Below are 16441 nucleotides of genomic sequence, written 5' to 3' on the forward strand. Positions count from 1 at the left end.
AGTGGTCACACTAGATACAGCTGTTGGATACTTAGGTCTTCCTGGAATGGATGGCACCAGAGGAATGACCAAGGTGACTGAACTATCCTAGCTACAGCGTGAAGACGGCTTAAGACAAGACTAAAACTGAGTCATAATCACACACTGGGTTCGCCATCACTTTCATGTCACATTAATACCAGTTTCAGTTTTTTTCTGAGATAACTGATGCGTCTGCATCTCAAAATCCAATTCACCTAAGCAATGGAATAAAAATGTCCTTTTGCTTAAATCCTGAATATCAGAGAACTTAAGGGTGCTATTCATATACCTCCATAAAGAACAAGATGCAAACTGATCAGAATCTGGTATTTGACACTTATGTGCCAGTCTCTGTCAAGATATTACCATAAAGCTTAACCGACTGAGTGCCAAAAATATGGCAGCAAATGCTCAGCCAGCCCCTGTCTAGCAAAAAGCCACAGGTCACAGAATAAACACAGATGCAGCAAAATCAATGACCAGAGGAAAATAAAAATTTGAATTGAATTAACAGGAGCTTTGCATACATATATTACAATTAATCCCTTAAACAATAAAAAAAAAAACGCAGATCAACCCCAGGCAATCAATGCCAATGGAGAGCAGGCTACCATAGTGGAAGGGATCATAGAAACCCACAGAAGCCGAAACCAAGCTGACATTAAACAATAGTTGAAGCTCTGCAATAACCAGTGCATAAAACAGCACAATTAAAAACACAAACTCAGGGGGAAAAACTGATATTACTGATGAACAGCCCAAAAACCTAAAGGCTGTATGAAGGCAATAGTACATGACAATGCATGTCTGCCAATCATATGGGTGAAATTTAGCCCCCTGTGCCCAGATCTAGACATCACCTCCTCACCTGGTCCTATTACCGTGTCAGTTAACAGTGTCAGGTGGGTAACATGGTGAGGTGATCAGGTGATCTCCAGATCCATGCAGAAAGGAATAAATGGCTTGATTTGCCCCACCTGCATACCCGAGAACATCTACAGTGATTGAGGGAAGCATAGGCCAGAGTGTTCTTTAGCTAATAAATCACAGTTTTGCACAGTGGATAATTTAATCCCACAGAAATGTTTCCTCTCTGCCTGTGGTATACATTATGGGGGAGCGGGAAAAGTTGGGGATCTTATTTGTAGAGAGGGGGGAAAATGACCTCCAGAGGTATTTTTCTGAGCTCCAGACAGAAGTCCTCTCTGGCAGGATAATTCAGTCATATCCAGAGAGAGGGTGAACTTGACCAGAGACATGGAAATCATTCCAATCCTTTCTTTAGGGTTAGATTGAACCATTGCTCAATGCCCAAATGTGGAGGAGCCCCAAGGAGGAATTGTGACTCACAGAATCACAATTTCTTCCCTGCTTCTCACTTGCTCCTGGGAGGGGATCATTTACTATAGCCATTCACTGGGTGTAGAATATTTCTTCCTAGTGTGGGTGAAGCCAAGACTCTCTCTACTCCCTATTCCTCCAGACCCACCTGCTCAGGGGATGAGAGGAATACCAAGTGCACAGCAGGCTTCTGTTCTTTTCCCCCTGCACCTGGGTCCCAAGTTCTGGGGAAGGGATGGGGCTGGAGTCTTACTACCCCTTACTCCTCGATATTACCTTGTTAGAGTCAGGTCCAGGTTGGCCTTTTGATTGATAGTGGCATTTTAACAAGGGGCTCCTGTGGATCGAGGCAGTCCCCTCCAGCTTATTAATATTAAAGTCTTTGAAACAAACTAGGCCAAATTGTGCCCTGAATCACACTCGGTTCTGCCCTACTGGAGTCACAGGAGTTGCAGAAGTGTAGCTGATGGCACAGTGTGGGCCTACACTGTTTTACTTAATGGGATACACAGCATTGGCAACCCCAAGAATTTAACTATCATGAGTTAGGATTCCTCCTCCCCTTTCCTCTCCTCCCTCAAATCAGTAAGAGAACCTTTTATAACAAGTTAGATTTAAAATGTAAATCAAGAGTAATGCCATTGAAGTCAATGGAATTTCACTTGTGTGGAATTGGTGTGTGAGGAAAATCAAAGAGGTGTTTTCTACTGTGGTAGCAAGGAATGATCTCAGCTGTCCTCATCAGGGCCTTAACTCTTTTCTTCACTAAAATGGCCTACCTTAAGGCATAAATGAGATAACAAAAATGTTTGGTATCCTCATAAACAAAGGGGACCAATAATTTTTAATCCCTATCAGTTTGATTTCTAATTGGAATCCTGAGGTAGAAGCTGCCCGGTTTGAGATTGTTATGGGTTCCAATGCATTCCATGTGCCTTTTTCTAGTCACCCATTTCATTAGCCATTAGTTTCACTGAGTACTTTGTCCTCGAAACCTCTCATCTGAGGAAGTCTTCTGGGCACCCCAGTTTTACAGCTGTGAAGCACATAACATAAATCACACCAACCTACATTTAATATGGATTGACACTGGCTCTGTAGTATTTCTGATGCTTCGGTCCGTAGGAATTATGAGCATGTATCAAACAATGTTTTTCTTAACTAAAGCAATACAGATCAAATCATTTGGAGAGACAGATTCCCCCACGACTGATCCCAGTCTAAAGAAAATTCATGGACAGCGTAAAGGCAAAGAGAAAGTTTTCCAAACAAAGACAACTCTCAGTGAAAGAAGAAATCAAGTTCTATGAGACAAATACATTGCAAGTGACATGGGTACCCCTTTGATGCAGCTTTACCACCCTGAAAACATATGACATTGGCTCCCAAACATAAATATACAGTATAAAGCCAAACCCTTGCCAGTATCATCTGGGCTGGCTGTGGTTATTTCCCTTGTTAGCATCTTATCATTCTTAATCACTTTTCAATCTGTGTGGGGTTTCTTCGTACACAGGAAACTTCCAGTGAGACTTATTAGAAAATGGGCTTGATTCTTATCTCATGTATACTGATGTACTATTATGTAAAACTGATGTAATAACATATGAAATAAGTTAATTATGGTCACAACATGCAGCAGTCCAGCACAAGACCTATGAACTACATAAGTCCCACTTAAATCCTATTTTGAGGACTTAATTGGCTTGTGTGTGTGATGGCCTTCTGCACAGGGATAAATTTTCCCCACTAAAGGGAGAATGTGCTGGTACTGTATATGAAAATCACTTTAGAGGCCAGTTCTCATTCTACTCTAGTCATTGATAAACAGGAGTCATATAGTTATTAATGTAATCTCAAACAAAATGATGAAATATGTATGGGGATTCCTTATATATTTGTATTAGACAATCTTCTATATTTGTCTAACTATACTGAAGATTTTTAAGGCAAATGTTTGACAACAGGCTAAGCAGCTACCTCTGACATACTCACCTTGACAACTAACATTCAAGTGGTACAAATCTAATGTGTTAAGCCCACAGTGAAACAGCCAATTTCCCCCTTAGCTAAACTATCACTTCTTCAAGCTTAGCAAAGCTAATTTTATCTCAAAGATGCATGTAAAACATAAAAACTCAGCAAGAGGAATAAGAAATAGATAAAGGATAAACTATCCAACAGCGCTCAAATGACTTAGGTGCTTTAAGTCATTCCACTGAGGTCAGTGCTGCAATGTCAGCAGAGACTCCTGGAAAGTCATTTATACATACCACAGTCATCCCCTTTGCATCTCAGTGCATCCTTGCCAATAATCACAGTTCTCCAGTGTTCCAGGAGCCTGATTGAAGGGCCTGATCCTGTGAGGTGCTGAGGACCTTCGACTGGACTGGAAGGCACTCAGCAATCTGCAGGATGTTGTCCACCCTTCTCAAGATCAGGCCCCAAGGTAGCTTAAGTATAGTTGGGAATCCTGGCTGCTGTCTGAGGCCAATTAATCAATGAGAGTTTTTCCATTGACATCACTGGATTTGGATCAGGCCCTGGCTAATAAGGATTTATTAGGCTATGGGTGCTGATAGGATTACGTCCTACCAATAATATTACTACTGGGTAGCATGGAAGATGTACTGCAGGGTGTTACACCACCTGCTGCCACAAGGGGACTCCTTATGGCGCCAGAGCTGGACTACACAGACTGCAGGCACGGGAGGGAACAGGGAATAAAGGCTTGTGTGGGGTTGATTCACAGTACAGAGATCCCTGCATTAACCTCCCTGCAGTCCTTTCCTCATGCTTCTGTTCAGACCCAGCAACAAGGAATGGAGTAGGGAGGGTCTAGGGGAGGGGACTCTCAGATGGGAGGAGGCAGGCTACTTCTCCTGGGGTGGGGATGGTGGGCAGCAGGTAGGTGAGGGAAGGGTCCTGAGCCTGAGGATGGGTGTTTTGACTCTGTAGGTTTTTGTGTGTGTGTGTGTGTGTGTGTGTGTGTGTGTGTGTGTGTGTGTGTGTGTGTGTGTGTGTGTGTGTGTGTGTGTGTGTGAAATGAGAGAGGGCTTTGAGCTGCAGGGGCTGGTTCGGAGCTGTGGAGATGTTAGCTAGGAAGTGGAAGGATTTTCAGTCTGGGAGAAGATGTTTCTGAGCAAGTGGGAGTTGGGCTGGAGGAGGCCCTGGGTCAGGAGTGGGCTGGGTTGGGCAGGCAGGGTTGAGTACAAGGGGAATGAAGTCCATTGGGCTGTAAGAGCTAAAGTACTGATGCCACTTTAAGCATTTAAAGCTGTGTAGCATTCATGGCCACCAATGGGTCACTGTAAGAGTTTAGGGCCTGATCCTTCAAGGCGCTGAGCAACTCCTGTGAGGTGCTAAGTGCACTGAACTTCCACTGATTTCAGTGGAAACTGTAGGCATGCTGCACCCTGCTGGATTGGGCCCACTGCAGTCAATTAGAACTTTATTATTGGTTTCAATGAGTGCCAGACTAGACCCTTATGCACATATTCAGGTAACCCAGATGGTCACCCCAGCTTGCATCATGGTGGTCCCTATTGACCAGCAGTCCTTCCTACTGATTATCATTAGGAATAAATTGCTTCCCTGGGAGCCTGCTGTGTTAGCTGGATCACTCCTCTCCCAGTGTAGCCTGGAGCAGTGTATTGCTATTGCTCAAATGAGAATGAGAGGAAAACATGCGCTTGGATGCATGGAGGACACATGGTGTAAACAAATGCTAAGAAGTTAACTTTCCTCTTGATGTCCAGTGCAATTAGTGATGGGAAAGCTGATCATTTGTCTTTCAAGCAGGTGTTTGCTTACCACTGAGGAGCAACTGATTATGCCGGTATGAAGCTGGCAGCTGACCAATGTCTTCTATTCTATGGCTCATTACCCTGGAAAGGTGACCAGTGTGACAGAGGCTTCCCACAATAATGCTGTGCAAGTATGTGGGTTCGATGAAGTAACTGAGGAGAGCACCTTGTAACCCAAGAACGTTCCATCTGGAAAAGAAATACAGCAGTGATAAAACATACTGGTACAGAAATGAACCTGTGAGAGACTGTGAGGAAAACAAATGTCAACACATGGGTGAAGGAGACTTTTCCCATCTTTGGCATTTTGATTCCAGAGATAAACATTTAGGGTCAGGTGCTCTACTTGGCTAAATCCCCTTAAACTATCGTAAATATATAGCTGAAGATTCCCTCAGTGTGGAGTGAACAAAGCTCCTCCTGCTGAAGCATCAGAGTGTGCCGTGGCATGTCGGAAACATGTGGGGCAGAAAGGGGTGGAGCTGATGACCCCTGGATTGGAAGCAGAAAAGTGGTTTAGAGTTATCCCTCACACCCTGGATCAGTTGTGCCAAGCATAGTGTAGCTGAAGATTTAGCTCATTAGGTCTAAGCCAGCACTGCATTACTTCAGCTTTATGCTAGTACAATCGCACCCATTTCAGTGGAGTTGTTCCTTCATAAAGCTGAGCTAGTTAGGAGTGAATCAGGCCCCCAGATTTTCTCACACTGGGCAACTAGTGGAAAACACTAGGACTGATTCTCCTCTCACACTGGTATTAACCTGGTGTAACTCTGCTGATTTAGTGGAGTTATGTGTGACTTATAGGCCTCATGCTGGACACACTCCTTGGAATGGCTATTTGATTTGAAGCCCCTTTTGCATTTATTCTTAACACACATTTGTGTGGATTTTGAAAATTGTCCTGCATAAAAATATCCATGTTCTTACATTAGAAGTGGGGTTAGAGTAGAAACAAAAGCGTTTGTATTCCTTATTCACTATTGGTCATATGTTGTTTGCTATTCTCTTCTTTAAAAAAGTTTTGGTCGTCAGTCACGGGGCAGACACGATGCCATGTTTCGTAGGTGACCACTTTGCACACCACATAGTTGTCATGACCAGTTTTTTGAAAACACCTCACAGGCTGACATTTGTTTGCACAGACTGCTTGCCATGCAATTATGAAGAGCAAATACCTTCAAAAAAAATCAAAGTCTATTCCTGAACCGAAAAAAGGGCTACATTTGTTAGGTAATTTATTCATAACAAATAATTTGATGAGCTCTGATATAGTCAGACTGAGTGTGCCTTGCCTTGATGCTCTCAATACAGATATAAAAGAATGACAATGAAAACCTTAGGGCCTTGCAACTGCTAATGATTTTGAGCTCCTTATAACTGCTATTGGATTAGTTGAAAGAGCTGCTCTGCATTTTAATATGTACAATTCTTTTATATAAAGCTAGTTACAAATAAGACTGAATCAAAATTCTAAATTCTCTAGAGGATATATAATTAGATAAAAAGCAGAAAGGAGAAGAAGGGGAAAAAAGAGATTTCAAGATACAGTTATCTTCACTTGCAAACCTCAGGTTGTGTCTCGCTCAGTGCCAGTTTAATGAGAAATATTTTTCCTTCCTAAATTACCCAAATATGTTTTCCTGAACTTAGGTGACACTTATAATATAGTTCAAAGCTTTTCGCTTCGTTTTGGGCAGTACTGAGCTCAAATTAGAAACTCTTTTGAAAAATGTGCTTTTGGGGAGTGCATTTTGGCTTATAAAAGCTGACAACATTTGGAGATCCAGAGCCAAATGAAAAAAAGTTTCGAGGTGTCTGCTATTTGAGGCAACATCCAGTGGTTACCATGCTAAATAATGTGTTTAAAGCACACTCTCCATCAGCAGCAAGCATTATATAGCTAATTTCTTACATCATTGTTCTTTTCATTAATTAACATTTCTCAACTGTTAGTGCAATTATTGCGGTGCCTCTGTGCTGTATGTCTCTTTTCATGATTAATAAGGAGTCATTATATTTCCCTTTCCTGAAGCAGTCAATTAACACGGAATACTTTCCATTAATTACGGAATGTTTAAAACCAGCATGCTGTACCTGGAGAGCAATCTGCTCAAGAAACCTGTGACACCAATTGCTTAAAAAAGTTCTCTTTAAATTTTATTCCAAAAACACAAGCAATTTAGCTGGCTATATTAATTTGCCTCAGAAGCAGGGCTGTGAATGAGAAACATCTTTTAATCTCATGCAAGAAAAGGCAGCCATCTGGCTGCTGAGGATTTCAGAGTGAGACTTTCCCTCTCTCCCTCTATAAATGCAGGTCATTAAAGTAATGTGTTCATCTACATAAAACTCAAATGGAATATAAAAGGTAATATTTATATACAAACAATTTAGTCCCACAATTTAAACAGTCATTGGTTTTATGAAACATTTACTTTAGTCTATCAGATTTGCATAACTTCATTTGGGGAAAAAAAAGTGTGGTCATTTCTGCAAATAATGTCACTTTTAAAGGAAGGGACTATCTGACTCTTTGAATGCATATCTTATTGCAATGCAAAATTAATAATGCAAGCTTAGGAAATAGAGAGTTCAGTTAACAGCACTGAATTCAGAATTGGCTTTGAAGCAGAGTTAAATATATTAGATAGCAACTCTTCCTTCCAGACTGAAACACTTGCAAGATCTCAGCGTCGTTCTCAATAACCTCTTTTATAACCTCCCTCCAAACCAATCCCTCAAAATGTTTGTTTGAAAAGGAAAGAGAAAACAGAGAAACAACATATGTTCCGCAAGACTGAAATATCACCAATATGTATATCATAAATAGATTACCTGGGTCTTATTTACAAAAATAGGCTGGTGAGTTCACATAATAAATAATGAGATAGTAATGATAATTATTTGCATTAAATACCAACCTGTAGCATCTTTACAGAGATTTATATGGCTAATTCTGATCTCGCTGACATCCTTGTTAGGGATGACTACGTCTATGAAGTGAGTGGAATTACAGCAATGGAAAATATGGTATAAGTGTGATCAGATCAGCCCTTTGTGTTCAAAGCGTTGTGTAAACATTCACTAATTCTCACAATGATCCTGAGAAGTAGATCAATATAATTATCTCAACTGGGACACTGAGGCAGAAAAGTGAAGTTACTTGCTCAAGACCACAGAGTTATTTAAAGGAAGATCTGGGATTGGAATTCAGAGCTTCCTAAAGTCCATTGCTGTGTTTATTCTGCCTGACAAAACTGTCCCACCCATCCAGCCAAGGACATCCCAGCAATAGCATTAGAAAGGCAATATGATTTGTGGATCACCCAAGGCGGACCTTAACTTTAAGATATTTATATATAACTAAATACACAGAAAGAGAGGAGAAAGCAACTAAAAGAATGAGGGAAAAAATTCAGACGAGCACCTGTGCCTGAAATGTGAAGACAAAGTGTAAATTTATTATCCCAGAACTAAGGTCCTTTCAGAATATCACCTGTATCCTATGCCATGGAGGAGAGAGAGACCTGATAACAGACCTACTCACCTAGCAGGCAAGTTTCACTGGGGAAGGTAGCTCTTGACTGTTTTCCAGTGCCAGCCCCCTATGAAAACTAGCAGGCTAGTTAGTCCACTAAGTCTTAAAAACAGCTCTCAGATGATTTCATGTTTTGCAGGCTTAGTGTTTCTATGCCAGTCTAAGTTGTGGCCTGATTTAGCTTCCGTTAGCTTTCCATTACATTTTATAAGGACTGACTTGTGTACACATTTCCCTGTCCATTAAAAAAGATGCTTCGCTATTTTCATGTCATTGAGATAACGGTTCTCCTTGCTAACAAAAGAACGTAAAGCTTGGTGTTTCCTTTTCAAAATACTTGGGAATGGGAACTGGATTGTCATGGGGCTGCAATGTAATCATAATGAGGTAAAGAGCTTTTCCACTATTGGTCATGGATTCAGATCAATGCCTTGATAGCAGCAACCAAAATATCACCTGATGGCTGTTCAGTGACTGATGCTGCTGACCTACTCGCAAGTCCACATCTCAAAAATGAGCACTAATTTGCACCCTGACTGGCAGTCTCCACACAAATCCCACAGATGAAAGTAAAGATTGAACTATGCTCTCAGGCCTGGCCCCAGTTCAGCAAAGTATTTAACCGTGTGTTTAAGTCTGTTCCTATTCAGCAGAGCACTATTACTATAAGCACCTGCTTAAGTCCCACTGAAGTCAATAGGTACCTAAAGTTGAGTCGTGTCCTGATTAGAGATGGACTTCTGCACTAGGGTTCTTGAGCTCTCCCATCTCTGTCACAGATCAGAGCAGAGGCACATTGGTTGGAAGTTTGCATTGCTATAACTTGTGCTGCACTCTTCTCTGGCTAAGAAGAGGACTTCATGCTTGAGGGCAGCTAGTCCATTAATTTTCATGAGGACTATATTCAAATGACAAATATTTGGGAGAAGCCTCTTGCTTGTATAATCCCTATTCTGGCTATCATGTATTTATAGTACACTTGGTTTTAGCAACCAGCTCAGTTCTCTGGTAATTGAACACCTACAGGATGACTTATAGGAAAATTGCGGGGAGTGATTCTGGTCTGAGTGGCAGTAAAAATATCAATATATGTTCATTTCTGAAGGAGCTTTTTCTATGTAATCTACTGTAGGTGCATGAAAGTAGCTGTGTTCCCATCTATAACAAAGTGCTTGCTTCAAATACAGCTTTTCCAAATAAAATTATTATTCAGCGGAAATGCAGTGTTACATTTCAGGCCCTCCAAATATCAAAGTAACTTTCCTCACTAACAAGAAATATAGTGGATCATTTTGAATATTTCTAAGCGTGCAAGATTTGTAAAGGCTGTTTTCAAGGGCACACCTAGCAGATAATTTATACTCTGTATGCTGTTTAATAACCTTTCCAATAAGAAAATCAACCCACTTCTCACACAGTCACAGATTTTCAAAAAAATCTTTAGCAAAGAAGATCAATAAAACCAAATGTCCCCTGCCTGAGCTTAAACTGGGGAGTTTTTCTGAGTTTAGGGCTTTCGCTCAAGTCCTTTTGTTCAAGCCGCTGATATTATTGCAGTGTTCGCAGAGACAAAATTCCATGCCCAGTTTTCAATAAGCCCTAAACAAATATATTTTTGCCTGTATGTCAGTCATTGAAATGCCAAAGAAGAATTGGCAGAGATCTTGGAGCAGGCAGCTTTTCCTTAATTAGATGACACATTCTCCTTGCTCAGAACAAATCATAACTACATGGTGACTCCAACTACAATCGCAATGGAATTGTTTGCATGTGCTTAGGTCAGTCAGTCACTAACAGAGAGAGTCTTGAAAATATACATATAAATAGTAATTACATCAGAATCCTCATCACGGTTGTGATATAACTGACAGCCTGGGACAGGAGTTGGCTGCAGCACCTTCATGCTGCTGTATATGTGAAGCTGACACAACTGTGGTAGGTGTAGCTTCACATCCATGATCTTTCAGTGTACATAATGACAGTGTTTTACATTTAGATAGCACCTTTTCTCCCAAAGGATCCCAGTGCACTTCAGGTACACTAGGCATACAGTGAATGAATTATGGCCAACTTTGGGGTGGTGGGCAGACAACCAGGATATGCTGCACACCAGGAGGGTGACAGTACTTGGTCGAGGAAACGCTGGTGTTCCCCCCTCTCCTTATTTACTGATTGCTTCCCCTACCTAAGTGGTTTCTATTTCATCCTCTGGGATGCTCTGTTCTCTTGGCCCACCCTCCCCATCTGCACTTCTCCCTCCACAACTCTGTCCCTTTCTCTTGCTGGTGAAATGAAAAAAACCATGTTCTAAGCATGGAACTAATGTTGCTTCAGTTTGTTAATTTACCTTCCTCCCTCCTCTCCTTCTCCATTACTTCAAGCAAATCAGCAGAATGGAGCTGTGTGATGGAGAAGAAAAGCCAAGAAGGAGTGATTGGCGAATCTGAAGATATGAAGTAAGAGCATGCTGAAGACTGCTACTTTCATAGACCTTCTCTGTTCAACTGGGGGAGCAGAACAGCAGGGGGCACATTTCAGCTGAGAAAAATGTGTTGTCGTGTTCTAATTTCTGCAGGAGAGACAGACAAGATTTCAAGCTTACACAGAGCTCTTCTTCAAGCCTGGGAAAGGTACTCAGAGTGTCACAGCTAAGTATCTTTCCCAGATCTGAAGGAGAGGTGTGTGTAGACGGACCTTTGGTCTGACCCAGTGTGACCATTCTTATGTTCTTAAAAGCTTGTCTCTTTCACCAACAGAAGTTGGTCCAATAAAAGATATAACCTCACCCACCTTGTCTCTCTAATAACCTGGGACCAACGCAGCTACAACAACACTACAAAGAATTGTCATGTTCTGAAATTGATTGAGCCTGTGTAAGGTAACCAAAATGTAATGGGTTTTGAAGGCACTGGTCTGCATTGGGTGGTGGAGTATCCCCAGAATGAGCTCTGCCGGACTGCATCTCAGTGCAAGGGTTGCTGTTATGCCTGGTCTTTGTGTGAAGGTGCGTGTAAGAGGGAAGGCAGACAGAGGGGTAAGGCTGTTTGTGCCCTACTTTCTACTTCTGCACTTATTCAAGGGCCACATACGATCTGGTTCTCAATATAGGTTATAAAAATAGAGCACACTGATGAAGAAGGGACAATAGGCCAAACCCTCAGTGGTGTAAATGGATATAGTTCCCCTGGAGTCAATATTTACTTACCTCTGATGTGCTTTGAAGACCTAGGGCCGATTCTTATCTCACACTGATGTTACTCCAATGACTTCATTGGAGCTACTCCTGATTCACAGCATGAGCGGAGACTCAAATTCTAACTTTTTCCTAACAATATTATTGTTATTGTTAAAGGAAACAGCTAACTTCCCACTCCCCACTGCCCCCAGTGAAATATTAAGAGAAATGTAGATTGACATTTTCAAAGGCACATAAGGGAATTAAGTGCCCAACTCCCATTGAAAGTCAATGAGAACTAAGCACCTGATTCCCTTGGGCACCTTTGAAAACTACAACTATAAATAATATCACTTGTGAATTTGAAAGCTTTCTTTGTTTATCGCTTTTATGGGAGATGCATTTTTCATGTTCTTATCAACTGTTTTAAGTCTTTTCTGCTTAGTGTACCATTAACCTACTGTACCACAGACATTACTACCAAAGTTTCCTGTTATGCTTTTGCACCATATAAATTGTTACTCATGGTGGTCTATATTTAGCAGAGTACCCATCATGTTCCTATTAATATGACTATTTAGCTACTATTGGTTTAGAAACTAGAACTAGCGCATTAGTTTTTGATCAGTTTCTTAGCAGTGTGTGTGTATATACATTTATTTTTCTGGAATATTCCTTGTCATGAAAGACTGAAGTTGAATTCTCAGTCACACAGAAAAGGGTTAAGAGAGAGAATTACAAATTGACGTTATTGTGTGCACAAATTGTCTCTAACTGAAGAGCTAGCTGTGTTAATTGAGTTTTATTTACATTAATATGCAGCTTTTGAAGTAGCTTTTTTTAAGAGTTACCGTGCCAGGCTCAGTCTTCTGTTAATAATGTCTCTGGTCGACAGGCTAACCCTACATCTAAAAATGTGAATATCTATCACTGACTTGCAGTTTAGCATTTTTGTATGGTACATTTAAATGCGGCTTAATTTGTTCAAATCACTTTGTAAAGTTCTATTTTGGAGCCCTATTGCTAGGGTGACCAGACAGCAAATGTGAAAAATTGGGACAGGGGGTGAGGGATAATAGGAGCCTATATAACAAAAAGACCCCAAAATCGGGCCTGTACCTATAAAATCGGGACATCTGGTCACTCTACCTATTGCTAAATCCTTACGCCATTCTTTAACACCACTCCTATCTTATGCTATTATGAATACTTCCCTCAATAGACATTCAGATCTATTCACTAGTGATGGGCCAGAAGGACCCTTGAATCTTAGCCAGGGAAGAAGAACAGACTGACAATGGCGAACATGAAGTTTGGAGGCACTCTGCTGCTATTCATGTCATTGTACAGGTGAGGTATAATTCAGATGTTATAAATCTCACTTAGCCCCTGGGTTTAACTTCGGAGTCTTTTTGAAATAGTAAGTAACTGCTCAGTGCATAACGTGGTGGCACAAAAATGCAGCCTTTTAAAGCTGATCTTTTGAGGATGCTTTTTTAAAGAAAATAATTTAAAAAATGGTTTATGATCTAAAGTCAAGAGTGAGTGCAACATGGGCTGAATTCTGACTGGTGTTTACTTCTAAGCATGTGCCAGGAACACTGTGGCTCAATGGGGAATGTCCCCACAAAGTGTGTGGTGAGTATGCTTTGCAGGCCTTCCACAAGTGCTCTGCCAGGGGAGCCTCAAATGGATGGTTCTGAATGGGGCCTAGGAGTCAGGGTCCATGCATTTAAACATGATTATGCCCTGGCCTGGCCATTGCTCAACATGCCCTCAAACAGGTTATCTCTGCCAGAAATAGAGACAATCTAATCTGCACTGGGAACTGGGGGGACGGACTTTGGAACTGCTCTGCTGTTCGGAGTGAAACACAGTATGTTGCAGAATTTGGTCTTGTGTGTGTATAGTCAGATTTTCAGAAGACCTCAGCACCCATAGGGCCAGATGTTCACAAGAGTTAGCAGTAAGCACTTAGGGCCAGATTTTTAAATGTGTGTAGGTGCTTGATGAGATTTTCAAAGGCGCCTCAGTCCAAACACCCATTGAAATGAATGGGAGTGAAGTGCCTAGGTGCTTTTGAAAATTGCACTAGGGGGCCAGATTTTTAAAAGTATTTAGATACCTGAAGAGCCAGAGAAATACATGCAAAAAATGTATGACAATGTATACAAGCCCAACAAAAAAATTGAACTGATCCCTCTACATTGTTGTTATGCAGAAAGGGCAGGACTGTGGCATTCAGCTACAGCCCTGCAGTGGGGATGGTGCCAAAGTACACTCTTGAGGCTGCTCTGGCAAGGGCTGCACCTGAAGCAGGCACAATTCTTCCCGAAGCTCCCAGGAAACTCAGGTCATCATCTGCTTTCCTCTGCAGAGCAGGGCCAGAATGGAAGAAGAGTATTACCACAGCCATACTTCCTCCTCGGTCCCCTAACATCTGCAGCAGCATTAACCCCGTAGTCACCTTGCATTGGATTTCCTCTGTACTTGGCCTCTGCATGGGAGCAGCAAGGTAAAGAGAGGCTTAATCTGGACCATAATATTAAGCAAGTTTTGAGTTTTCAGTTTTGATGATGAGCCTGAGAAATTACAGTTCTCCCAGGGCTGCAGTGCTGTCCCAAGGTGTCTATACCGAGCCAAAGTCCGTGTTTTGGACGTTGAGCTTAGCACCAAGTAGAACTGGGTGAAGACTGCAAAAACATTTTCCTTAAAGAACTGGCTGAATTTTTAAATGAATTTGCTTCTACAATACATTTGCTCCTTTCATATTCTCTTTTCACAAATGTGTGTGTGTGTGTCTTAGTGACATCAGTGCTTGTAGAGAACAAATTTCAGAGTCTCATGTATGAGGGTAAGTAAGGGTGCTTGCGCCAATGGGGTGTTTGATTCTACCTCTTCAGCATGCATTATGAGACTCATAAAACCTTTAGATGGCCTGGCCACCTGAGGACAACCTAGGCCAACACTGTATTAGTGTGGGTTACGTGAGGAGTCACAGAAACCAAATTTTAAATATACATATATAAATTCATAGATTTTAAATCCAGAAGGGATCATTAAACTGCAGCTATTGAAGTCAGACATTTTCAAATTAAAGGTTTGGATAACTTGCAGCCAAGTGTTCTAGAAGAACTGGCTGAGGAGCTTGCTGGACAGTTAATGTTGATTTTCAATAAATCTCGGAATGCCAGGGAAGTTCCACAAGACTGGAAGAAAACTCTTGTTGTATCAATAATTTAAAGGGTAAACGAGATGACCCAGGTAAATATAGGACTGTCAGTTTCATCTCATTATGGGCAAGATAAAGGAGTGGCTGATATGGGACTTGATTAATAAAGAATTAAAGGAAGGTAATATAACTAATGCCAAGCAAGATGGGTTTATGGAAAACAAACCTTTTTTAGGAGATTGCATGTTTGGTTGATAAACACAATAGTGTCGATGTAATATACTTATACTTCACTGAGGTATTTGGCTTAGTACCAAATGACATTTTGAAAAAAATAATAGAATGATCCAAACTTAACGTGGCACACATTCAAATGGATTAAAAGCTAGCTAACTGGTAGGTCACAAAATGTAATTGTAAATGGGGAATCTTCATTGAATGAGTGTGTTTTTAGTGGGGTCCTGCAGGGTTCGATTCTTGGCTCTATACTATTTAATATTTTTATTAATCACCTGGAAGAAAACATAAAATCATCATTCAGGAAGTTCGCAGATGACACAAAAATTGGGGGAGTGGAATTATGAGGAGGACAGGTTGCTTGGATCATTTGGTAGGCTTGGCTCAAGCAAACAATATGCATTTTATGCAGCTAAATGTAAATGTATACATTTAAGAAAAAGAATGTAGGTTATGCTTACATGATGAGGGTGGGATGGGGGGTGGCGGTGTCTAGAGCATAACTGAGAAGCAGTGACTCTGAAAAAGATTCGGGGGTTGTGGTGGGTAATCAGCTGAACATGAATAATCACACAATTCCTGTGTGACACTGTGGCCAAAAGGGCTAATGCAATTGTTGTGTGAATAAACTGAGGACTCTTCTGTAGGAGTAGAAAGGTCATTTTACCTCTGCATTGTCACTGGTGTGACTGCTTCTGGAATACTACGACCAATTCTGGTGCCCACAATTCAAGAAAGATGCTGATAAATTGGAGAGGGTTCAGAGATGAGTCACAAGAATGATGAAAGGATTAGAAAACATGCCTTATAGTGATAAGCTAAATAGGTTGTGCTACTTGGGTCTAACAAAGAGAGAGTGAAGGCATGACTTGAAGTACTTACTTGAGGGACAAATATTTAATAATGGGCTTTTCAGTCTAGCAGAGGAAGGTATAACATGGCTGGAAGTTTAAGCTAGACAAATTCAGACTGGAAAGAAGGTATACATTTTTAAGTTACAGTAATTAAGCGTTGGAACAACTTACCAATGGTTGTGGAAGATTCTTTATCATTTACAATTTTTAATCAAGATTGTATGCTTTTCTAAATGATATGCTCTAGGACAGGGGTCGGCAACCTTTGGCAGGTGGCCCATCAGGGTAATCTGC

General features: G+C 41.1%; 1 protein-coding gene across 1 annotated transcript in view; it reads right to left on the bottom strand.

The window, feature by feature from the left end:
* Positions 1 to 16441, bottom strand: part of ADARB2 (adenosine deaminase RNA specific B2 (inactive)) — a 475814-nt gene that overhangs the window by 13409 nt on the left and 445964 nt on the right. Inside the window, exon 8 of the mRNA XM_030550140.1 lies at positions 5176 to 5357. Within this exon, the coding sequence (XP_030406000.1) occupies positions 5176 to 5357 (182 nt within the window). The remainder of the gene's footprint in view (positions 1 to 5175; positions 5358 to 16441) is intronic.

This window comes from Gopherus evgoodei, chromosome 2, assembly GCF_007399415.2.
Source record: "Gopherus evgoodei ecotype Sinaloan lineage chromosome 2, rGopEvg1_v1.p, whole genome shotgun sequence".
Taxonomy (NCBI): Eukaryota; Metazoa; Chordata; order Testudines; family Testudinidae; genus Gopherus; species Gopherus evgoodei.